Source organism: Mytilus galloprovincialis, chromosome 10, assembly GCF_965363235.1.
Source record: "Mytilus galloprovincialis chromosome 10, xbMytGall1.hap1.1, whole genome shotgun sequence".
In the NCBI taxonomy this organism is placed as follows: Eukaryota; Metazoa; Mollusca; class Bivalvia; order Mytilida; family Mytilidae; genus Mytilus; species Mytilus galloprovincialis.
The window spans coordinates 39,957,627-39,985,524 of NC_134847.1; the positions used below are offsets into that span (position 1 = coordinate 39,957,627).

Genomic DNA, 27,898 nt, shown 5'->3' on the forward strand with positions numbered 1-27,898 from the left:
GAAATCGGAACTTAATAAATCCTGCCACATATTCATGGACCTATATATAGCCATTCGCATCGTCATTTGGTAGTTTTGTTTCGTATTTGTATGTGTTACAAGAGCATCGCTTCCATATTTTTTGTGTTGGTTCCATTGTAAAGGTCAGTAATAAAACAGTAACTATATTTTGTATATCCTATTTAGCATGATAACTTAAGTATTATTCCTTTGTGTTGGTACATAGTGATTGTGAAACATGTCCGTCCCTCCCATTCTTTCTCTCGCGTTTAACCAATTGCCTGGCATAATCCTCGACTAAATCCATCAGTATTTTGAAGTTGCATTTCAAATGGATGCACGAGATTTCGGACCTTTGGATAAAAAATTTTGCAGGGAAGTGTTATTGACAATGTTGAGGTCTCCGGTAATAACGTGGCCAACCGGTCCTCTTTTTGTCTACGGAGAGGCGTTGCAAGTTGAGGATTGTAAATTAGTCTTGCGGTATATTTTCTCTACCTGTTTGTTCATATATTGAAGGTGTGCACGTTTTTAAAAAAGGGTTTGTATTTTTATTGATACTTTCTTTTTTAGAAGATTGTTGAACTCTCACATATTTTGAGTATATACTTGCATACGAGGTGCATAGCGTTTCCGGATAACTCCTCATGCAGTGAACCTGAGACCTATGTGCTCCAACGCTCAACTTTTTGTATTTTAAAATATCACTTTGGAGCAGAGGAGGCTTGTTTGTTTATACCGGATACAATAATATATCAAAGAAAGTTCTACATTGACTATGAAAATATAGTTACTTGAACCATGGAAGTATTATATTTACAGGAACTCCAACAAGCGGACTTCAAACGTTTATAGAGCGATGCCGCAAAATCGTTTAGTATCTGTTAATTAACTCGACATGTCTTATGGATGCATGGGTTCCAATCAAATTTTTGGAACCTCGTGAATGATCGTAATTACGGAACATACCGAAATAACCGGATATGTACTTAATTGTCAAGGAAATGAATTTACCGACCATGTGAATGACAAATATGTCAGTTTTTACGGGTTTTGCTGCTTAAAAACAAATAAAAAGAAAAGAAACGAAATCTATTTTCACCAAATAAAAAAACAAAAACAAAAAACTGAAGAGAAAAAATACTCACAAGCCATAAACATTTCATTTTAAGTTGCAATCAATTTTAAAATAGTAAGATTTTTATTCATGAGAAATCCTTTAGCTAGACACACGTAACTGTTATAAACATGTTAGGCTTGAAAATCATAAAATACTCATGTAAAGTAAACGGAAAAGTTTTTATCAGTAATTATTATCAGGTTTTACTGCTAACTTTGACAAATATTTTAATGAAGTGTTTAATGATAGAATTTCCAACAAAAATTTAATCCAAAAGTTGGCCCGTGGGAGGGGGGGATGAGGTTAAAGAGCTTTGATCCGAAAAAAATATCATATATTTTGATTTATTGTTAACTGAAAGTCCAATGGCAAATATTTTTTGCAATTTAACAAGAAACAGAAACATAAATTGCTTAGCATACGGTGTAAGATGGTTCAGAACTGTTAAGCTTTTAAACTCTAAATTGGTTTCCATGATATAAAAAAAAAAATAAACTGCTTAGGGCCCATCATGGTTATCGTCGTCAGATCGAGTAATCTCGGACTAGGTTGAATGTTAAAGGTTGTTTATAACTTTGGAATTATCATGAAAGGTGTAACAATTCATCTGCATGTCTCGTAACCTGATATTGCTTTGTAGAGGTCATCACATGCGTGTAATTATTAACCTCTTTTAGTCTTTAAAACATATTTGATAAATAAGTCAATAACATTTTACGATAGAGAAAACCATAAATATTTGTGTAACACTCGATAAAAGTTTACAATCTTTAACTTAAAATTTGAGTTATCTGGCACCATCTGGCACACTACAAGCGCATCACATTATTTTCTGAAAACACTCTACTTCAGAATAATGTAATTTTCATAATCGGATATTTTCCGATTTCAAAGTTCCAATGATTAAAAGATACTCAACAAGACTTAAAATAAGCTTGCCCTCTTTCCGAATGCAGTTAATCTTCTTATGTAATTCTGTTAAATATGGACCAATTTTTTCGATCTTTTCAGCGTTGTTCTTCATTTATTGAACGGAAACAGGTGTTGTTATTCATGTTGCGATTCACAAATAACCACGGGAAACTCCCGTGTTTATTTACATTGGTAGGTAGATAAGACAATCGATATCAAATCACGTGATAAGACCAGCTTCAGTTAAAAGAACAGGCGAAGGCGGCATCACAGATACCCCACAAAGGAGTTATCACGTACTTGACAAACTGAGTCGGAACCTTTTACTTTCTTAAAGAAATCAGTGGGATGGGAATGTGTTAATTTTTCGTTGGAGTTCCTGTCAATATAATACTTCCATGCTTGAACTAACTTCAGAGTGGATTGCGGGGGAATAACTTTTTAGTTAATGGTTAAGTTTTGAGATGACTGGATTTAATCATATCTGCGAAATAAAGAATACGTTTGTGGGTATCCATTTTGTATACCCTAATTTCCCTTAACCCCTTAATTAATTCAAATTGTATTTCCTGTGTGAAGACACATAAAGGTCTTATGCAGCAAATTACTTAGGTGAGGTTTTGGAATTTGTGTCAAATGTTCGGACTCCTCGGTGTTTTTCCATACAATACAATGTAAAATAGTTTGCCCCAAAACACCCACTTATTTTTTCATATAAGACTTATTAGCTCATGAATGGTCATTTACCAAAATTTTAGAAGATTCTTGATTTTCTTTCTTTTGTTTTGAGACCCAATAATACCAATGGAAATTTAAGGTAAAAGTCCGAGTCAGCCTTTTCCCGCCATATTTTAAATCTAAAAAATCTCGAAAAGGAGGTCCATGACCTATCAATATTTTTATATTTTTTTATAATATTGATGCTCTACCAGCTTATAGTATCAATTTTAACTTCTTAATTTATTAATTTTTACCTCACCTCACCTAAGAACATCCATTAGATTATAGTTGTTTTTGTTTGTTATTAAAGATATGTGTATAGAAATATGTATACCAATTTAAATAGGCATATTACCAATGTTTCCTGGAATAGTCTTTAAAAGTTTAGATAAACGCCATATATTTCCCTGTGAAAGAAGTGCAAAGAACAAGAAATAAGTTATTTTTGCAGTAGTCTGCATTTCATAGCAAAACTTACATATTTCAATGTACTGAGCTGAGAATTCTTTAGAATAATGGCATCATCAGGTTTTTTTTATTACAATTTCAGGTATAATTGCACTTTTGAAATGAGAAACAGCAATAATAGCTCTGTTAATTTGTTTTTTAGTGCTTATTCAGATTTTGTGTCGTGAGTAACTACAACCTATCCATATTAATATCTTATCAAATGCTGGTTTGTTGGTCTGGTTGCTCAAGTGTACCTTCTATTTTGAACTTAGGGTCAGGTTCAAATCCAAATTTCAGTTTTAAGCTGAAAACTTACTCTTTATCCTAAAAACAGTATTTCATTAAAAAAAAAAAACCCCATCCTTCAGGACTTCTGTGAGAGGTCTAAAATTTCTCTTTCTGACGCAAAGTAACCCTAGTATTTCCACCCCCTTTTATCAGTTTGAATATTTTTTTTGATATTTTCTATGCTGGATTTTTACTAGACTTATTTCATAGCTATGTTGGATTTTTACATCATTTCAAAACATAGTTCATATTTAAAAAAAAATATATCTTAAGTCATACATCTTTTAGCAGAAATAGAGCCATATATAGTTTTAAACAATTGATATTTATTTGAGCTGACATATTGTATGCACAATCTCCGTTCTTAGTGTAGCCTGAAAGAGGGAGATCTCCCACCATGTAGAAGTTTGCAGATATGAGACACTGACACAAGTAAAACGATGATAACAGTTGAACTAGTACAATGGAAAGAGGAATAAATTAGATGAAACACAAGATATGAACTAAATTTTATTTTGGAGGATAATAGAATTTTAACTCTGTAAAGATACATGTATACTTCAACAGATAAATATATTGACATAAATATAAATTCATCTGAGCCTTTATAACAATTTGTAGTAAAATTATCATAAATTAACAAATAAAATTTTAGAAGTACATCAATTAACATGTCATCAATGATTTATACATTTATTCAAACATCATATTGTACTTCGATAAAGACTGCCCGAATTGCCAACTTCCCTTCATTTATAAGGTTTAGTCATGTTTGCTGTGCTTACCATCTTATATACACTATGAAATTATATCCAAATCAAATAACAATTCTAGCAAACAATGGTTCATGTATGTAATATGCAGTGTAACTTGGGATTTTTTTTTTTACAGTTGAAGACATAAAAATTGTATAGCCATCTATTGAAGTGATAATAGATTTTTGGTAATCCATTTTGATAAAAAAAAAAAAAAAAAAAGTTGAAAACCAATATAGACAGACTGGTTTTTCAGGGTGAAATGGAAATGAAATGTCCTGATAATATGTTCACTTGTTAATAAGCATAAATGCATCCTTTTTGGAATAAATCTTTGTTAGCTATTATTTGTGTGTTTCTCGGGTCTATATGTTCTCCCATTTATTTGTTTTGTAATGCCACAAAACCAGGTTCAACCCACCATTTTTTTTCTTAAAATGTCCTGTACCAAGTCAGGAAAATGGCCATTGTTATATTATAGTTCGTTTCTGTGTGTGTTACATTTAAAAGTTGTGTTTCTGTTGTGTCGTTGTTCTCCTCTTATATTTGATGCGTTTCCCTAAGTTTTAGTTTGTAACCAGGATTTGTTTTTTTTCTTAATCGATTTATGAGTTTCGAGCAGCGGTATACTACTGTTGCCTTAATGTAACATATGAATTTGTCTTCACTGAAAAAAATACTATTTAGTATTATTTGAGCTGTTTTCATACAAAAAAATCACACATAAATTAGATCAATGCATTTTCGAATAAGTGAAACTTTGTAACGAATCTTTGGTGATATAGTAACAATAAGTTCTTATAAATAATTATAATTTTCTGAAGATAGTACAATAGATCATTGGTTAAATATAAAGAAAAATGCAAAAAAAAAAAGCCCAAATTGATATGTTCTGTAAAAATGTATCATTTAGAAAAAAAAAACAAACCCAAAACATCAATACCATAGACTTTAGCACAGGCACTTGTCTCAGAAAACAATTTTTTTTTCTGAGACAAGTGCCTGTGGACTTAGGTAGAGGATAAATATGTACAAAGAAAAGGAAAGTCGTCCTAATTCTTCATTCAAGCAAAACTAATCTTTAAACAACCATCCTGTTATATATTTGTATACACATTTGCAAATGAATCAACTTTTTGCAATTATTTACATTTCACATAAGTTGGCTTTATCAATATAAAATATATATTTTTATATACTTACATGTTTATGTTAATTCTTGTACATCGTGTTTCATGAATAGAGGACATTGAACCCCTTATTTTCCATGAAAACAAAATGTTGTAATTAACATAAACATTTTCCTGAAAAACAAATTTCAAATGAAGATAGCTGACAGATACAATATTAAACAAGTTTTATTTTCTAGTTCGTAGGTCATAATTGCGAGCTTTGTCGATGAAAATCCTAGTTTTGAAGTTTTAACTTGGTTTTGTATAAACTCAATTATATGGTCTTTTAATCATACAAATCATGTGCAGAGAACTGGAATATACATTCTTGTGCGAAACAAAAGGTCATTATTTCCTGTCTTGGATTCTTTATGACGTTGCTGTACAATATTACTCTCTAATGAACTGTGGCCGATATTAGAGTGAAGTACGACATGATGTCTTGTCGGTAGGTAAAAAAAACTTTGAGCATTCTTAAAATGAACTTAATTATTAGCCCCGTCACATTATATAACATATAAACAAATATTTTACAAATTTGGCGTTGAAGGGATGTCTAACATTATCCTAAAAGTATTCATTACAGACTCCAGTCAATTAACAACTTGACGTATTGAATAGACACCTATCCTGTCTTTTGTATTTTTATGAATTTATGCTGCTATCTGTGTGTCTTTTGTCGTTACTGCAGCATTGAGGTAGACCCCATTTCTCCTTTTAATCATATTGGTTTACTGAAAATTACATATGCTACAATATACTTATTATTTCAAATGTATTTAGTGTCTCTTGTACCAATAACAATTTCTGAATTTTTGAAAACACACCTTTGTATTCATTTTTTGTACTGTTTATTCTTTAAATCATTCCTTGTAGTAAATAAACCATAAGCATATAGGTGTATTGTTTGCTAGTATTGATATGGCTATAGGTATGAAATGACATATTATCCATGCTTCCTGATAAAGTCTTTTAAGGTAGCACAATACAAAGATGTTTTTACTTCCAATCACTAACCTTTGAAATACTTTCTTATGAATGCATAGAAAATAATAAAAGAGGTATATATAGATAGATAAAAGATTAATCTTTTAAATGCATGCAATATTTTTATTATGCAATGTTTATGTAATCAATTTTTATGTAATTAGTGGCAAAATCTGGGTAAGTTCACTTGAATTAATTTAGCTCTATCATTTCTTTAACTTTACAGAAAATTTTAACGAAATCTTAATCAACACATCATGGGCTTCAAAAGGGTGTCTCAGATTGTCTCTATGGTATTCCATTCTCTCATAAATCTCTAATTAGTGTAAACATCCTAACCACATAAAAGACGATAATGTTTAATTAGGTTTAAAATTTGTTCTATACATTCTATCTGAAATCTGAGACACCCTTTTGTAGATAATGGCCATAGGAACAACATACATTGTATAATAAAATCAACCCTCTAGGGATACCTATGCAGAAGCTAATTTCATTTGAAAGTGGAAATTTGGGGAAAAATATTTTAGACACAGTTAACATTATAATTGATTACATAATTGTTGCATAATACTAACATTGCATTTATTTGAAAGAGTAATCTGTTAGCTATCCAAAACTACCACTTTTATAAATTTTCAAGCATTATTAAGCTGAGTTATTAAGAAAGTTACAGCATTTTAAAACTTGGGAGTTGGAGTTATAAAATCTTTGTATTGTGCTACCTTAAAGTTTAGATCAAAATCATGTTCCCCTGTGAAAGAAGTGCTGAATAACAAGAAAGAAGTTGTAGCTGTAATGATCTGCATTTCTTTGCCAAACTTACTGAGTTCCATGTACTGAACTGAGATTTCTGAAGAATGAAGACATCGTTAATTTTTTATAATCATTATTGATTTTAAAAACAATCCCTAGTATGACTGCATCTTTGAAATGAGGAACATTATCTTTAATTCTCTATTATATAAAAATTGATCAATTGCACCTTTCTATTTTGAACTAAGGGCGAGGTTCAAATCCCAATTTCAGTTTTATGCTGAAGACTTATTCTTTTTCCTTAAAACAAAAATGTGTCTACAGTACATGGATGGCCAATTTACATTATCATTTTTTATGTTCAATGGATTGGGGTAAAAACTGTAATTGGGCACTAAAAGTAGAAAGATCATATCATATCAATTGACTAAGTTTCAAGTTAATCGGACCTCAAATTCATCAAAATCTTTGCCAAAAAAATTTAACCTAAAGCAAGACAGATGGACAAACGTAACTGGTGGACAAACGAAAACACACAGACCAAAACACATAATACCCCTACTAGTAGGTAGGACATAAAAAGGTTGCCATGCACAATCTCCCTCCTTAGTGGATCTGGAAAGAGAGATCTCCCAACAGGTTAGCAGATATAAGCCACAGAGGGATATTTAACGATGATATTAACAGTTCAACTGATACATTTAAGGAATGACTGTAATATTTTTTCTGTCTATGAAGAAATAACATAAAAAATTTGGTGCACACTGAATAACGTGCGTAACGGGTTATTTAACAGTGTGAACCACATTTTTTAAGTTATTTCGAATAGACAGAAAAAATATTACAATCATTTCTTATAATTTAATTCTAAATTCCATTTTAAACCGTAGAAAACCACGAAAAAACGTTGATGATGTCACGATCACATGACTAAATTATGTCTCTGGGCTGATAACAAAATAACATCAGCCAATCAAAAGACGTGTTACATCCAAAATTAAATTATTGGAAAGTGGAGAAAAATTCTACCAACACAGAATATGAATCAATTTTTATTTTGGAAGATTGATAAAATTCAAAATCTGTAACAAATACATGTACACATAATATGATAAATATATTCTCATTTATATATTTTCTTATTAACCTTTATAGCATATCACAACTATATTTTATGGTAAAATTATCATAAATTAACAAATAATATTGTGTAAATACATCAATTAACATGTCATTAAAGTACATAGCTTTATACAAAGAGATATTTATTCAAACATCATATTGCATTTTGAAACAAGACTGATGGAATGACCAATCAAAAGACAATAACATAACTTCCATTCATTCATGATGCTTTTATCATGTTTGCTGTGCATACCATCTCATATACTCATTTATTTTTCGTGGGTATCAATTTTTGTGGATTGGGGGAAAATCGTAAGTTCATGGATATTTGATGTCATGGTTTTTCTAAATGCTGCATGTAAGACAAATATAAATAAACTCATCATAGATGCCAGGACTTAATTTTGTATATACGCCAGACGTGCGCTTTGTCTAAAAAAGACTCATCAGTGAGGCTCGAATCCAAAAAAGTTAAAAAGGCCAAATAAAGTAGGAAGTTGAAGAGCATTGAAATTCCTTCTTTTTAGAACATTTAAATTTCTCGTTCACCTATTCCCAACAAAAAAAATGACAATTGGTATCCAAGAGTGCTTTTGAATCCACAGAACCCTATGAAATCAAATTACAATTAAATTCTGATTGTAGCAAAACAAAATGACCCATTTATTTTAATCTGCAGTGAAACATCAATTATTACAGGTCAACCCATTATGAAAGTTGTAAAGCCATACATAGAAGCTAATATAGAATGTTTATCCATTCTGATGCATTGAACATAAATAAAAGTAAAAATAAAATAAAAAAATAGAAACCAATCAGTGTGAAAAGAAAACAAACAGTCCTTAAATGTTTTCACTTTGCAAGTAAAATACACTTTTTTTCTGGTATAAATCTTTTCTACAAATTAAAAACAATATTCAAAATGAATACGTTTTTGTTATGCATCTATGAGACATATCAATCTTTTCTACAAATGAAAAACAATATTTGGTATTATTTGTGCTGTTTCTATAGTAATTATCTCACAAACAGATAGTATAAAGCATTTTTGACCAAGTAAAACTATCTGTACTTGTTTCTTTGGTGAAATAGTAACTAACTAAAATATAATTATTTATAGATATTTTAATAATTGTATTAGATAATGCAGTACATCCTAAGCTAAATAAAAAGAAATTGTAAAAAACTTTCAAAAAAGACAAATTGATATGTTCTGTAATTATTGTTTACAAATCGTTCAATGTTAAAAGTATTGCCATATATCTGGTAAATAAAAATGGTGTGGTAAAATATAATTCTAATGCAACAACGTTTGTAACGTTCATTTTGATTGGATAACGTCACTTTTTTTACATGGCATCAATTGACAATTGATCCTATGGGATGTACGTGCAAGCGCAGACGGCATATGACAGATTTTAATTACATGTTTTAACAATGTTTTCTGTCAGTTTCATTAGAATGGAGATAACAATATTGTATTTTAAGCTCCGACGGCATCAATTGGGGATTTGATGGTCGCAAATTCCCCTTTACTGTCTACGCTAACGCGTCGCCAGTAAACTTAATTTGCGACCATCAAATCCCCAATTGATGCTGTTGGAGCTTAAAATTCTTTCAACTGAAACCAAGTTAAGACATAAAATGCTTATCAACATAAAATGAAGAAATAAGAAATGTCCTTTTCAGGAGAAAGCAACAGAAAAAATTATAATGGCATTTTACTGATTCCAAAAACAGCTTTTGAAAATTGATTATTGCACTAATACAAAAAAAAACAAGAGAGACATATACAAAAATGGCATGGTGTGCTTAATTCTTCATCAAAATATATCATAAAAAGTAGAACCCGTTTTTATGTCAGATCTATATTTTGAATGAAAATTCTCATTAGAACTTTAGAAAAAATTTAAAACCAATATTGAAAATTTTCTGTAATATCACCTTTCATTTTAGATAGTTTTTAATGGCATACAATGCACATAATTTACAACTATATAAAAAAATTATTTATTTGGTTTCTTAATGTTATAAATAGCACCAACAGAAAGAGAAAGTTTTCTATTATACAGTAACCTCATGAAAATATTGGTTCTTTTTTACATCTTACTATTCTATTTCTCTTTAAACAGTTTTTTATTAGAGTCTTACATTTCTACAGTATCTTTTGAAGAATATCTTCAACTAGACTCAAGAACATCCATATAAAAAACATCTATATAAAATCGTCATCAAACCCATTCTCTTGGTTCTTTGAGAACTTTGAGTAATTCTTCCTCTCTAGATCCTGATTCTGGTTCATGGCAATACTCCCATCTCTAAAATAGAGTAATGAATTATTAATTTGTTGCATGATTATACAGTTATCAATTGGAATTAATTAGAGTTATTACCCTTGGCCCCTAAGTTGGAAGGCAAACTGGTTGATTTTCTTAACTATAACAAACCAAATCAAACAAGTGAAACTGCGAGCTACTGCTCACTGATGATACCCCCGCCGCAAGTGGATAATATTAATAGTGTAAAATATGCAAGTGTTCGGTAAACAGGAAGTTGTCGAGTGATGAATCTGAAAACGCATCACACGGTATAGCTGACTTATAAAAATCCTGAAACCAAATTTCAGAAATCCTTGTATTGTAGTTCCTGAGAAAAATGTGACGAAAATTTTTAACTTGGTTATCATGTGTAAAATCATACAAGTGTTCGGTAAACAGGAAGTAGTCGAGTGATGAATCTGAAAACGCATCACACGGTATAGCTGACTTATATAAATCCTGAAACCAAATTTCAGAAATCCTTGTATTGTAGTTCCTGAGAAAAATGTGACGAAAATTTTCAACTTGGCTATCATGTGTAAAATCATACAAGTGTTCGGTAAACAGGAAGTTGTCGAGTGATGAATCTGAAAACGCATCACACGGTATAGATGACTAATATAAATCCTGAAACCAAATTTCAGAAATCCTTGTATTGTAGTTCCTGAGAAAAATGTGACGAAAATTTTCAACTTGGCTATCATGTGTAAAATCAGACAAGTGTTCGGTAAACAGGAAGTTGTCAAGTGATGAATCTGAAAACGCATCACACGGTGTGGCTGACATATATAAATGTTGATACCAAATTACAGAAAGGGTGGATGTGTAGTTCCTGAGAAAAATGTGACGAAAGTTTCATGGGACGGACTGACTGACTGACGGACGGACTGACGGACTGATGGACGGACGGACGGACTGACAGACAGAGGTAAAACAGTATACCCCCCCTTTTTTAAAGCGGGGGTATAATAATGTGATACAAGATAGTCTGACAAGAAATCCTTACCAAATCCTAGAGATGAATTAATCAAGCCTTAAACAAATGGAAATTATTCAGAAACAACTTTTTTTAAAGTCCAGCAGTCAAAATAACAAGTTGAATTATTTTAAAATAAAAAAATTAAAAAAAATAAAAAAATAAAAAATAAAAAAAATTAAAAAAACAAGTTGAATTATTTTTTCCCCCATTATATTGATTCATGAAAGAATTTATGCCTACTACCTCAACATAGAAGCAAAGGGCAATAACTCTATAACAAATTATGTCAATTAACCTACCTATTGGAGAATTTTAATGAAACAAAGAAAATACAGAAATAACTGTGTGCAAAGGGCAATAACTCTATAACAAATTATGTCAATTAACCTACCTATTGGAGAATTTTAATGAAACAAAGAAAATACAGAAATAACTGTGTGCAAAGGGCAATAACTCTATAACAAATTATGTCAATTAACCTACCTATTGGAGAATTTTAATGAAACAAAGAAAATACAGAAATAACTGTGTGCAAAGGGCAATAACTCTATTAAAAATCATGTCAATTAACCTACCTATTGGAGAATTTTAATGAAACAAAGAAAATACAGAAATAACTGTGTGCAAAGGGCAATAACTCTATAACAAATTATGTCAATTAACCTACCTATTGGAGAATTTTAATGAAACAAAGAAAATACAGAAATAACTGTGTGCAAAGGGCAATAACTCTATTAAAAATCATGTCAATTAACCTACCTATTGGAGAATTTTAATGAAACAAAGAAAATACAGAAATAACTGTGTGCAAAGGGCAATAACTCTATTAAAAATCATGTCAATTAACCTACCTATTGGAGAATTTTAATGAAACAAAGAAAATACAGAAATAACTGTGTGCAAAGGGAAATAACTCTACCTAAAAAAATGCATATTGAGCTATCTTTCAGAAAATGGCAACAGGTTGCAGTCTTGTAATTGACTGCTCCATAGGCTTACATGTAAAACAGCTGATCTTTGAAAATAAAAATATAAAAAATGCTACATAGAAATTTTTTTTCATGTTCATATCATGTATGTACTAATGTGAAATTGTGATTTAATCAAAAAAAAAGAGGGTCTTGCCACGAAGAATAAAAAGTTACGTAATCCTGAAGTCAAAACATTTTTTTTCTACTTTCTGTTTGCTATTTATACTAGGCCGCACCACTTCCAGTAAACATGATATCCTTCCACTTTCCTGGACTGATATCCTCCAAAAGATGCAAGATTTTTTTAAAGTCTATATATATGTTTCATTTCAGCATAAACCTATAATCAAACAGAAAAAATTGAGTTCAGAAAAAAATTCAGAAAAAAATGCACTATTTTGTTTCCCTCCATGTTTTGACATGCACCGGAAACTGGAGTTGTAATACAAGACTGGTACCAAAAGAAACAAAATATACTGAAATAAACTTGTGCGAGGCGAAATAAAATTAAAAAATCCAGTAGACAGTAAATAAAACATATTTCAAAAGCAATACAACAGGTGATTTACAAAAAAAGGATCCAAAAGAAAGTAAAAGCACTACAACAGGTGAACTACATGAAAAAAAGAAATGTAAGAATAATTAGCACTCAGGAAAATTAACTACCATCAACTTGTGTGACATTAGGTGCTAGGTGTAGTAAACATATCCAAGTTCATATTCAACAACTAATATGCCTGTTATTATTTATGCAAATCATCAGTCAAATCCATCTGTAAACCATCAATAACAATGTATCCAGGTTGAATAAAATCTTTAAAATCACTTATAATCCAATATCATGAACTGTTTCAAAAAGTTGCAAAAATTTGTGCTTTGAGAGACTAGTTGTTACTGTAAATTCAGAAATTTTTGTGTGCATTTATTATTGTAATTTTGTCATTTTGGACTAAAATGCTATCTAAATTTTTGTGATATTGAGAAAAATCCACAAAAAAATCAAAATGTGAGTTTTAATTATTGTGATTATAACCCTGTCACATTTTTCAAAATAATAAAAACATCGCAATAATTTCTGAAATTCCTGTATTATGAATCTATTCTTAAGCAAAAAACCTACTGCTGTTAAAGGTAGGGACATCAGAATACTCTCAATTCTAGCACCTGGTGTCATTAGTCCAAACTTTGTACCTCTGTCATACACAAGGTTAAATTCTACATATCTACCACGTCTCAACAGCTGCCACATCCTACAAAATAAAATCTCTCTTATATTCACCTCTCTGATGTTTGAATATACATTTGACCATGATAGATTGCATTCCAATCACCCAAAATTAGACTTTTTGTTAGAGGTTTGTTAATTGACTGAAATTTCAGGAACCATTTTTTGATTAAATATTTGTCTACTTAAGGTATTTAACCATTGTTCACTGGCTGAATTCTAAGGAACCAGAACACTTTTTAAAATTAGTTATTATAAAACTATAAATAACACTGCAAAAAACAAATACAATCAAACTGATACATTATAAAAATTATTATTTCTTCCAAATAAAATTTCTTTCCTTTATTTCACTTACTGAAAATGAATCCTATTTCAGTTTTCCCCATCTTTTTAAGCATATCCTATTGTTCAAAATTAAAAATGATTCATTCAGTCACAAGTATTACAATTTATTATTTTATTCTTCAATTTATTTTCATTGATGCTATTATTGAAATAAAAATTTACCTTTCAGCATATGAGTAACCCTTATTTTTATTTTTCTGTACAATTGGTATGTAGGATGGTATCACTGCATCAGCACACTCCTGGTAAAAATATAACACAATGTAAAACTTCGTTATCTAGAATTGATCCATTTATTCTTCATGTTTAACAGATATCAGAAGATGTGGTATGAGTGCCAATGAGACAACTCTCCATCAAAGTTACAATTCACAAAAGCAAACCATTATAGGTCAAAGAACAATCTTTCAACAATATCAACTTTAACACTATTTTCAACAATATCAGCTTTATCTTGATAGTCAGTCTTCTTTGTAGAGGAAGCCAGAGTGCCTAGAGAAAATAAAGAAAAAGTGGCAACTCTAACCCTTTAAGATAAGAATTAAATGCAATTGTCACCTGCAGGGTTTGACCACACAATCTCAGGTGTTCACTAGCTATTGGTCTATTGGTACAGTACATGTATTACTTGGATAACTCAGCCTTTATAAGGGTCCTCTCCTGTAACTAGGCTATTGGGTGAGTAAAAACTTAAATATCACCCACTTTTGAAACGCATAAGAAATTCTCACATTTTTTATGCCCAATTTATGGGCTTTATGTTTTCTGGTCTCTGCGTCCATTCATCTGTCAGTCCGTCCTTCCGTCCTTTCGTTCGTCTGTCTGTCCCGCTTCAGGTTAAAGTTTTTGATCAAGGTAGTTTTTGGTGAAGTTGAAGTCCAATCAACTTGAAACTTATTTCACATGTTCCCTATGATATGATCCTTCTAAGTTAATGCCAATTAGAGTTTTGACCCTAATTTCACAGTCTAGTAAACATAGAAAAAAAATTGTGTGATTCGGGAATATGTGTACTATGGACACATTCTTGTTCTTTCCTGTCCTATAATTACTACATTTTGATGTCTTTAGACAACTCCCACATATGCAGTCTTCACAATAAACTATTGAATCAACAAGCCCGAACTCAATTGTAGGAAAATTTAAGTTTGATTCTTTTGGCTTGTAGAGAAGAATTTTACATGCCTGGCTTTTGGACTTGTGGTTTAGCGTGAAAACAGCATATGATAACTATATAGAGACAACTTTCAATTGGACATCTTTAACAATCAGTCATAATCTTAAGGGTTTATAAAGACAACTAAAATGTGTGTGTAATTCAATTGTAACAATTCTTCATATATCATTGTATATCTATCCTGAATATGTACACAGTAAAAGGGAAATAACTGAGAAATGTATCAAAACTGTTTTTACAACAGTAGTCTTGCCTCTGACTGTATCTAAAATGTTGTGTTATGATATAAATGTATATATTTATGATATACCTATAAGCTGTATTGCTTCTGGTTTGAAATAAACTATTCAAAACTATTAAAAAAAAAACAAAAAAATGCACCATGTCAGAAAATAAACAAATCTATATATCATAATTGAAAGTTTTCATTTAGATCTAATGATCTTCTCAATGTTAACCAATGATCGATAAATGGTTGCTTTTTATCACTACTTTCAACAATCTTGGCTTTATTATGGCAGCCATTTTTTATAGGTGGAAAAAGCAGAAGGAGATTCATGGTCATACATTCAGAAAACCATTCCTTGTCAATTAATATCAAAATCAAACACACCTACCTTGTCAATTAAGATCAAAGTCAAATGCACCTTCCTCGTCAATTAAGATCAAAGTCAAACAAACCTTCCTTGTCAATTAAGATCAAAGTCAAACTCAACTTCCTTGTCAATTAAGATCAAAGTCAAACACACCTACCTTGTCAATTAAGATCAAAGTCAAACGCACCTTCCTTGTCAATTAAGATCAAAGTCAAATGCACCTTCCTTGTCAATTAAGATCAAAGTCAAACGCACCTTCCTGGAGAAGGATTGATTGATTGTTGGTGCTTGACACTTTTTAGCACCACATTTGGGCTATTTTGTGGAGGCTAGTTTTTATTGGTGAAGAAACACTGACCTTCGATAGGAAAACTGACAATCCTAGTCAATTAAGATTGGAGTAAAGTGCAAAGGCACAGGTGGGGTTGGATTTCACAACCTCAGACAATGCATAAGAGAAGGGTTTCAATTCAGATAGATTTTAAGAATACTTACAGTGGCAAATTTAAAAATCTTGTCTTGATCATCATTATCTAAGTCATCATAGAAGATACCACCTACTCCTCTACTTTCACCTGTCAATTAAATCAGAAAGGTTAAGTTTCATATGAGTTAAACAGTTATAACTAAAAATAATAATCATTACAAATAACAAGATATATAGCTCTTAGTAGATAGCACTTGTTTCACAACTTATCACTACTTGTCCACCTACACTGGCCGTCACAGATGTTTCCCATAAAATCTTAATGTTAAAAGAGGAAATGTTTGGTGCTGCAACACTAATGAGATTATAATAATGTAGTAATATGTCAATAGTTGAAGCGTCACATAACCAAGAGTCTACAGAGAAGATCACTGTAATATACAAGCCTAATCTGTGTTTTTATCACTAATATTTAATATAATCATAAATATCTTCGTAATAATCATGTGTACAAATTTGTAGGAGGATTGACTTCACTCTATTTCTGTATCTAGTTCGAACATTGTCATTTAATGTTCACAATTGAAAAGTACATACCTCTGTGTTTGACAAAGAAATATTCATCACACCATTTCTTGAACCTTGGATAGTAACTTTTGTTGTGTTTGTCACATGCTGTTTTTAATGTCTTGTGGAAATGAGATACATCCTAAAACAATAATATAATAAAACAAAGTTTTACAAATTACATCTACAAGAGAGACGAAGCATATCAAAGGGACTTTCAAACTCATAAGTCAAAAACAAACCGACTGTGCCAATGCAAAAAAAAAACCTATGAAATATTTCCTGGTCATACTTTCTTTTCAAATATAATTTACACTATAAATCAAACTAACTGATTATGGCATTGTATTATGACTGTCAATGGCAACAAATCATTTTTGATGATAGATTAGAAAAAAAAATCATTAAAAAAGTGTGTAGAAGGGTTCAAGAAAAATAGTTTGTCAGTGCTCAAATTCCTATTCTGTTCTGATATTACAGATTTTCAAAACACAACATGACTAATTGAAATTATCACTATTTTACAAAAAATTTCCTTTGATTTTACTGATTGATAATTTTCTTTCTCACACTGTAGAGTGATATGAAAAATTATCGCTAAAAACTTAAAGTGCATGTGCCGTTGCCAAGAAAATTAACAACGTCATCATAGGTAAAATAGTGATAAACAGATTATCATTGGTCATCTGAACTTGATTACTTTTCTCACTTTTGGCCTACAGGCTCAAGAGAGAAAACAATCTTGTTCAGATGACCAATGATAATCTATAAGCATCTCATGCACTAAATGATTCATTTATTCACAATGGAGAAGTTGTAAATGGGAAATGAAGACAGATGAACTCTCTCTTATTATTGTGAAAACAATTTTGGTTTGCATGGACTTTAATTTACCATTTTAATATAAACACATTACCATCTAATGAAAATTGTGTTGTGTTCTAAATTTCTACCATTAGGCCTACCAGGAAATCACATAAATTTGCACCCGATGAACAAAGCGCTCTCATTGTACACTAAATAAGTACCATCTCTTGATTCATGGGTGTTAGGACATCAATAAATATTTACAGCAACGATATGATTATGTATTCATTATTTAGGGTTAACCACACTTCAGAACTATTGGTTATTTTATGGCAGCCATTTTTGATTGGCAAAAGAAGCCCAAATAACTGGATAGAATCACAGACCTACCACAGAATAAATTGTGATTCTAGTCACTAAATCCTGCCACATGTGGGGTTCAAACTAACACATAACCTCAACAATAACTATACCTCTTTGTCTAGATAATATGGTGTCAGATCAGTACCTCCTCCAAACCACCATTGTACACTACATATAACCTCAACAATAACTATACCTCTTTGTCTAGATAATACGGTGTCAGATCAGTACCTCCTCCAAACCACCATTGTACACTACATATAACCTCAACAATAACTATACCTCTTTGTCTAGATAATACGGTGTCAGATCAGTACCTCCTCCAAACCACCATTGTACACTACATATAACCTCAACAATAACTATACCTCTTTGTCTAGATAATAAGGTGTCAGATCAGTACCTCCTCCAAACCACCATTGTACCCTACACATAACCTCAACAATAACTATACCTCTTTGTCTAGATAATATGGTGTCAGATCAGTACCTCCTCCAAACCACCATTGTACACTACATATAACCTAAACAATAACTATACCTCTCTGTCCAGATAATGCGGTGTCAGATCAGTACCTCCTCCAAACGACCATTGTACACTACATATAACCTCAACAATAACTATACCTCTTTGTCTAGATAATACGGTGTCAGATCAGTACCTCCTCCAAACCACCATTGTACACTACATATAACCTCAACAATAACTATACCTCTTTGTCTAGATAATATGGTGTCAGATCAGTACCTCCTCCAAACCACCATTGTACACTACATATAACCTCAACAATAACTATACCTCTTTGTCCAGATGATACGGTGTCAGATCAGTACCTCCTCCAAACCCCCATTGTTCACTACACATAACCTCAACAATAACTATACCTCTTTGTCTAGATGATATGGTGTCAGATCAGTACCTCCTCCAAACCACCATTGTACACTACATATAACCTCAACAATAACTATACCTCTTTGTCTAGATAATAAGGTGTCAGATCAGTACCTCCTCCAAACCACCATTGTACACTACATATAACCTCAACAATAACTATACCTCTTTGTCTAGATAATACGGTGTCAGATCAGTACCTCCTCCAAACCACCATTGTACACTACATATAACCTCAACAATAACTATACCTCTTTGTCTAGATAATATGGTGTCAGATCAGTACCTCCTCCAAACCACCATTGTACACTACATATAACCTCAACAATAACTATACCTCTTTGTCTAGATAATAAGGTGTCAGATCAGTACCTCCTCCAAACCACCATTGTACACTACATATAACCTCAACAATAACTATACCTCTTTGTCTAGATAATACGGTGTCAGATCAGTACCTCCTCCAAACCACCATTGTACACTACATATAACCTCAACAATAACTATACCTCTTTGTCTAGATAATACGGTGTCAGATCAGTACCTCCTCCAAACCACCATTGTACACTACATATAACCTCAACAATAACTATACCTCTTTGTCTAGATAACACGGTGTCAGATCAGTACCTCCTCCAAACCACCATTGTACACTACACATAACCTCAACAATAACTATACCTCTTTGTCTAGATAATACGGTGTCAGATCAGTACCTCCTCCAAACCACCATTGTACACTACATATAATCTCAACAATAACTATACCTCTTTGCCTATAATACGGTGTCAGATCAGTACCTCCTCCAAACCACCATTGTACACTACACATAACCTCAACAATAACTATACCTCTTTGTCTCGATAATACGGTGTCAGATCAGTACCTCCTCCAAACCCCCATTGTACACTACATATAACCTCAACAATAACTATACCTCTTTGTCTAGATAATACGGTGTCAGATCAGTACCTCCTCCAAACCACCATTGTACACTACATATAACCTCAACAATAACTATACCTCTTTGTCTAGATAATATGGTGTCAGATCAGTACCTCCTCCAAACCACCATTGTACACTACATATAACCTCAACAATAACTATACCTCTTTGTCTAGATAATACGGTGTCAGATCAGTACCTCCTCCAAACCACCATTGTTCACTACACATAACCTCAACAATAACTATACCTCTTTGTCTAGATAATACGGTGTCAGATCAGTACCTCCTCCAAACCACCATTGTTCACTACACATAACCTCAACAATAACTATACCTCTTTGTCTAGATAATACGGTGTCAGATCAGTACCTCCTCCAAACCACCATTGTACACTACATATAATCTCAACAATAACTATACCTCTTTGTCTAGATAATAAGGTGTCAGATCAGTACCTCCTCCAAACCACCATTGTACACTACCATCCTCATCTGTCACTTCAAAGTAACGATAGTTGAAATGAATTGTTGGAACATGCGGATTTTTCTGGAAAATAGAAATAGCTGTAGAGATAAATCTGTTTCATTTACCATAGATCAAAAACAAAGAAATTAGCATTTAGGAAACAATTTTCATTAAGTTTGCATAATTCATATCCTATTGGTTATGACAAGAGAAAAGAAATTCACTACTGCTCACTTATGATACCCCTGCCCAAATATTTTGATTTACAGATAGGTTGTTGAGTGATGACTCTGAAAAAGCATCACACAGTATAGCTGACTCATTTAAAACCCGGAAACCAAATTTCAGAAACCCGTGTATAGTAGTTCCTGAGAAAAAAATGTCCACTTGGCTACTCATGCATAAAATGATGTAAGTTAAGTGTTCAGTAAACAGGAAGTCGTTGAGTGATGAACTTGAAAATGCATCACACAGTATAACTGGCTTATATAAACCTTGAAACCAAATTTCAGAAATCATTAAATGTAGTTCCTGAGAAAGATGCGATGAAAAAGATTCATGGGACAGACAGACAGACTGATAGACCGAGGTAAAACGGTATGCCTGCACTTCTTTAAAGTTAGCAGGGGTATAATTATCCTTCTGTTATTTCAACTACTATATACCACAAACAGACAGACTGACGCACTGTACAGAAAACACAATGCTGTCCTACAATCCTACACAAGGTATTTTTTTTTATTTTAACTCTATTTATTAAACTGTAAAATGTCAATTTTAAAAGAAATACAAACAGACTGAGTGCAAATAATTGACACATGGGCATGATTGTCCTGGCTTGGTTCATAATTATCATGATTTATAATGCACTTTAAAAAAATCTGATTACTGTGGATTCATTTATTTTTTGGTGGTCATCAATTTTCATGGATTGTTGAAAACTTGCATATTCGTGGATATTTGATTTCGTGGTTTTACCAGTCTCTGTATACAAAGCCTATCAAAATATTTGTAATTCATTGAACATTTGATTTCACGAAATCCACGAAAATTGGTATCCAACGAATAATAATGAATTCACATTATCTTTAGGTTTACTTAAACAATCATTTTCTATCATTATCTTGAACCATGAAATATGTAGCAATTTATCCTTTTGAAATATATTTTGTGATCTTTATATATTCAATGATGAGGTTTTAGGTTTATAGCTCCATTAGTTCACATCAAACAACTGAAACAAAAAAATGATCCATGACATGTATATATTACAGCGAATTTGTATAATCAGTGATTATGTAGAATCCCTGAAATTTTCAGGGATTATTTAAAATCACTGGTTAGTTTAGGGATTATATATAATCACTAAAATTTTCAGGGATTATGTATAATCACTAGAAAAAACTTCAGGGATTCTACATAATAACTGAAATGAAGAAATAGTTTTATATTTATTCTATAAAATCAAATAAAAACATCATTTTAAAGTAACAATAAATTGTAAAATGTTAAGCACAATATATCAAAATGATAACCCCAATTTTTTTTTAAATGTAAGGCACAATATATTAAAATAATATGCTTCATACCTGTTTTTACCACAATATTCACATTTTGAAAAACCTTTTCCTGCACATATCGAATCAGATTTTAATGACACACCTAAGAGAAATAAAGTGTTCGGTAAAAACATCTGAAGGTACCTCCTCCTCCTTACCCTGTGGAATTGCTATGAGAATATTACACCAAATGCAAGCTTCCTCTAAAAAACAATTCTATTTGTCAATCCTAAGTTCTGCCTGTTTTTCTATACATTTAGATGCCTAAGTTCTCGCAGTTTGAATTTCATGTTCATTTGAAGAAAAAAAAACACACACACACACAAAACAGATGGTCCATAATCTTCTTCATCATTTGATTTACATGTACCACAAATAACATGCTTTGTAGATTTACAAATAGAACATGAATATCCATTTGATGCTGGTTTTTAATGAACAAACATTACATGTAAATATAATGCTATAAAGGGAATGTTGATATTATTAATTTTTAAGTCTTCAACTTAACTAGAAACCCTGTGTTGATCATATCTTTTAGATTTTATCTGGCAAGGAAAATGAAAGAAAAAAATATAATTTGTCTGTATTATTAAGATAATTAAATTATTCATAATCCCTGAAATCATATAAGGAAATTTGTAGAATAATTATTAAAATGTTCAGTGATTATGTAAAATCACTGGTCATTTTCAGGGATTATATATAATAACTAATGAGTTCAGTGATTCTACATATTCCCTGAAAAATCAGGGATTCTACATAATCCCTAATTATACAAATTCACTGTAACATATACAAGACATAGAAAACAGAACTATGTACTGTAAATTCAGAAATTATTGTAATTTTGACATTTTAGACTAAAATGCCATTTTAATTTTTGCGATATTGAGAAAAATTCTGTTTAATTCATATAAAAAAAAAAATGCAAGTTTAAATTGTTGCATTTATAATTATCCTTTCACATTTTTCGCAATAATAAAAACATTACAATAATTTCTGAATTTACAGTTTGCTTCCCTGATGTAGCAATTGAAGAAAAAATAAAAGGTCTTTATATTAAACCTACTGGATGGACCACACAGCTTATTCCTGTAGCAAAAAATGGCAGATCTTTTCCAGTAAGATCTTTACCTCTGAAAAATAATAAAAGAATATACATATATAGTGTGTTTTTCTATGTTGTGATGTTATACTATTAATTCAGAAAAGGGAGAAGGTTTGGTACCATTCAAATGTTTAATCCTGCTGTCCTAAGTCAGGAATCTGATGTACAGTAATTGTCGTCTGTTTATGTAGTTCATACGTGTTCCTCGTTTTTATAAAGATTAGACAGTTTGTTTTCCCGTTTGAATGGTTTTACATTACCAATTTTTTAGGGCCCTTTATAGCTTGCTGTTCTGTGTGAACTAAAGCTCAGTGTTGAAGTCTGTACCTTGACCTATAATGGTTTACTTTAATAAATTGTTATTTGGGTGGAGAGTTGTCTCTTTGGCACTCATACCACATCTTCCTATATCAGTGAACATCGTCAGATAGCATCAAGTTATCAAAATAAAGTGTTATAACCTGTATAAATGCAGAGAAGGGTTTATAATACATGTAGTTTGTTTATATCATTATGTTCTTTCAAAATTTAACATAACACGTACACATATCCAGTTTTTTATAAGATTGAATTGTTTTTCTCAATTTCTCTAATGCATGTTCATTTAAGGTTTTTTAAAGCATTTATCCCTAATGTAAGATAAGAGGGTAGTAATGGGGGTACCTTCATGACATATAACAGTAAAAAATCTTGCCAAATGACATTAACGGTAATTTTCAGTGCATGAAGATAAAATGTACACTTTCCTTTAGACGATATAAAAATCAGCTGAATTTAAAGAATCACGCATTTTTTTCCACAAAAATAATGGAAACGAGACATCTGATGAATCACACAAAGGATATTTTGACAAATCAGGTAAAATTTGCACCAATTTGACGCTAACAGTAGCCAAAAATTACCTTTTGACGCCTGACGGTAAAGGGCATTACCACCATCAGATATCATCTCAGATGCTGATTGCTGTCTTAATATTCAGGAAATCTTAAATTTGAACATTGAAAAAAATGTGAAACATTTTTACTGATAATTACATCAGATGTGAAAAAAGTGAAACACAATTAATTTAAGAACCTCAAATCAATGCATTCATTTAAACTTGAATTTGGCTTCAAAAATTGCAAACATTTGACCTTCAATGGGAAAAAATGGCAATTTTAGTCAATTAAGATCGTGGTTGAACTGACCTTCGTTTGAATTGTTTTACATTGTCTTATCAGGGCCTTTTATAGCTGACTATGCTGTATGAGCTTTGCTCATTGTTGAAGGCCATACGGTGACCTAAAGTTGTTAATGTCTGTGTCATTTTGGTCTCTTGTGGACAGTTGTCTCATTGGCAATCATACCACATCTTCTTTTTTATATTGCCATAAGTTCAGTAAAACCTCACAAATTCAGAATTGAATAGTTACTGAACTACCTAGATCACTAGATGACACAAATCAATATGAAATATAATTATTTTTATTTTGACTTGGCAAAATGTTTTAAGATTACATGACCAGTATCTTTTAGTAAAAAAATGCTGTACACACTATTGCAGCTACCAAATAAGCAAAATAACCTTGATCTCATCTGTGCAACTGCAGCTGGAGGCAGGTTGCCATGGACAACAGAAATATTTACACCTGCCTTCTCAAATACAGTTCCATCTTGCATTATACAGGTTATTCCTCCTCCTCCCTGAAAAACAAGAATATTCAGCATTCACAGTGTGACACGATATAACACAACTAACTGATATACAAATGGAGCACTATTATAATAGCTACACTCCCCTCTCCAGCCCCTCCCCCCCCAAAAAAAAAAATTAAAAAATTGGACATGTACAAGACTAATACTTCATACAAACTCAAACTTCTATATCCTAAAATACAAAATACTATATACTACTAAAGGAAGAGACCTATTTCATTGAGCTGCAACTCCTCTGAACTATACAAAGTCCAAAATATTTATGAAAGGAAGTATAAATGTAGTGATTTGTACTTCCTAAATTTTTCATTGAAAACAATCTTTTTTTCCACAGAAAAAACTCCAATATCTGAGAAAATATCCAAATTTGGAGACCCTGTTAACAATCTGTGTCCTAAATGATTTCATGCAAGCCCATTCGACCTACTGCCTATTAAATTTAAAATCTCTTTGTTTCAACATTTCCCCAATTAAACAGTGATTTCGGAGGCATCTTGTAGTATCAAATTATAACTTCATACATAATCATAAGGATCAACGCTGTTCATATCCATCGGTTTTCTTACAATAGTTGTTTAAATAGCAATCAACATACAAATATTTGTACAATCTTATTTGAAAAATTGTTTCTAAAAACCCTTAAGGAATTATATAATTATCTTTGTGACAAATTATTGAATACATGCATTGCTCATTATTTAGTCAAATAAAATTGTAAAGTCACCTCTTTTCTTGCCCATCTTTCTACTAGAAACTTTTTATCATTATCTTCTTTCTCTAACAATCTACAAAGTTCACCCTACAACAAAAATCTATTACCGTTATTTTGTAACTTTTATAACTAGGTAAAACTAAAAGTATCACATGATTATAAATGCAATTCACACATCACATTGTACTGGCAAGTGTATACAGGAGTCTACAGGTTACAATACACCTTTAGATTGTATGGGCGCAGCCATTTTATGAGCATAACATGGTATTCAGAATTAAAAGTATGGCTAATCCTGATTGGTTGATATGTGTGCCCGTAATTTTTTATTATTAGAGACTTCGTGCATTCTGCATTATATCATAGGCAAAAAAAAATATTTTCCTTAGCTCTAACAGAAATGACAAGTCTTTTCAACGCTAGGACGAGACACGTTTTTTTAAGTGCTTAATTGATAGGCATGGGAGATAAGTACAAAATACGTTAAGAAAAGCAACGCGAACCTATATTTTTTGGACCAAAAATTACTGTCCGAATAACTTTTCTGTAATTCTAGAAAGGTTTCGTTAAAAAAATTGACTTTTTAAAGTCTGTATCACAAAAAAGGCTATCATTGTCGACTATGGGGAAATTAATTGTTTATTTCAATCTACATATGATTGGAAAATATGTAGTTGTTCTTAGTTTGTGTATATGCACTGGGTTTTGAATGTATTTCATTGGTATCTGCTAAGGTGCAAACTTTCTAACAAAGAACTGTGTCATATTCTGTATTTTGATGAAGCAGATAAATTGAAACCTTTATGACAAAGGTAATTCAGATTCCACAAAAAATCTACTTTACAAATATAAAGGCTCACATCAAAGAAAATACTTTCGAAAAATCAAAATTTGGCCTTTCAAATTTTGCATATGTAAAAATTAATTAAACAAGCTGTACTCTAAGGTATTGCTGACTCATTATACTCATAGCTATTAACACATGAATAAACTCATCATAGATATTAGGACAAAATTTTGTACATACGCCAGACGGGCGTTTCATCTACAAAAGACTCATCAGTGACACTCGAATCCCAAAAAATTAAAAAAGAAACCACAATCTCATATTAATGCAGTACATTTTAAAGGTTTTCTTAGAAACCAGAGGTAGAACATCAAAAGAAATGAAAAGTTTTAATACAGTATGGTATACAAAGATAAATATAGGTACCACATCTTAAGTTATATCTAACTATGACTTGTAGGGGCTGAGTAAAATGTCAATGAAATGTGTTATGGAAAGATGATGTAGGTGAACTTAAAATATAACTGTGGTTAACAAGTATACTCCCTCTTTTAAAGCAAGGATATAACAATTGTTTTTATAAGTTAAGGAATTCCATGTTTTATTTACCTGAACTCTCATAATCATTTTCTCAAACTTGTATCTCATCTCGTCAGGATTCTGAAAAAAAGGATGTCAGTAACTATTATAAAATTAACCAAGTTTGTTTATTTCACTTAAAATAAATACATTATGCACTAAATACTGGAATAGTTCTGATTTAAGGCTCAATAATATTGTCTTTAAACAAACTATTCTCAAAATTTCAATCCGTTTATAAGTACTGTGACCCTCACATTTTATTTGGTTTAAAATTATTTACAAAAGTCCTGTCCTTTTCAAGGACTCTTTATGTGCAAAGTTTGTTGAAGGTTGGACATAATCAACTTGGAAGTCATCCCTTCGTTAGTTTTACAGAAGCCATTCTGAGTAGGTTGACTGTAATGGAATATCCATTTCACAGATGAAAACAAATCTACAATCCTGTACCCTTCTTGTGAATGTCACCTACTGACTTGCTACCGGGTTTGTAATAACATGATCGTCCTGAATATGCATGAAATATTTGCAACTGGACGTTAAGCAACGAACAATCAATCAATGTAATAACATGAGTAACACAACGGGTGCTTCATGTGGAGAAGGTACTGCTTACCCTTCCAGTAACCTGAAATCCCCTCCAGTTTTTTTATGAGGTAAACTAGGGGTTCCTGTTGCTCAGTCTTTCTATGTTGTGTTTTGTGTACTATTGTTTGTCTATTGAGTCTTTTTTTTTGTCAAGGCATTGTGTGTTTTTTTTCAACACATAAGTTTGAATGTCCCTCTGGTATCTTTTGTCCCTCTTTTAAAACAAATTATGCCTACATCAATTTAAAAAGAATTTTCATGATGTTCTCTACTTTGTCAAAATTTTAGCTGTGACCATAACCTTTAACCAAATATGTTAACCTCAAAATCATTAGAGGTATTCTTCGTTTCCATTAATTATCAAATCTTGAAACTAGAAAGGTCAAATTTGGACATATGGTTTAAAAGGTTACATCATAAAACAAAATTAGGTTTATTAATATTGTCTTAAAAGTAATAACAGCAGCTGCCATGTTATATTGCAGTATTGAAACCAATACT

General features: G+C 31.5%; 1 protein-coding gene across 3 annotated transcripts in view; it reads right to left on the bottom strand.

The window, feature by feature from the left end:
• Positions 1 to 8,199: 8,199 nt before the first annotated feature.
• The window catches only part of LOC143047553 (oxygen-dependent coproporphyrinogen-III oxidase-like), a 38,225-nt gene continuing 18,526 nt past the window's right edge, over positions 8,200 to 27,898 (bottom strand). For all 3 annotated transcript variants that reach the window (XM_076220623.1, XM_076220621.1, XM_076220622.1), the window contains exons 5-14: positions 26,840 to 26,890; positions 25,456 to 25,530; positions 24,601 to 24,719; positions 22,998 to 23,064; positions 20,322 to 20,447; positions 16,924 to 17,035; positions 16,395 to 16,474; positions 14,289 to 14,368; positions 13,674 to 13,803; positions 8,200 to 10,603 (exon numbers count right to left, since the gene is read on the bottom strand). In XM_076220623.1, coding sequence (XP_076076738.1) covers positions 10,517 to 10,603; positions 13,674 to 13,803; positions 14,289 to 14,368; positions 16,395 to 16,474; positions 16,924 to 17,035; positions 20,322 to 20,447; positions 22,998 to 23,064; positions 24,601 to 24,719; positions 25,456 to 25,530; positions 26,840 to 26,890 — 927 coding nt within the window. In that variant the 3' untranslated portion in view covers positions 8,200 to 10,516. The remainder of the gene's footprint in view (positions 10,604 to 13,673; positions 13,804 to 14,288; positions 14,369 to 16,394; positions 16,475 to 16,923; positions 17,036 to 20,321; positions 20,448 to 22,997; positions 23,065 to 24,600; positions 24,720 to 25,455; positions 25,531 to 26,839; positions 26,891 to 27,898) is intronic.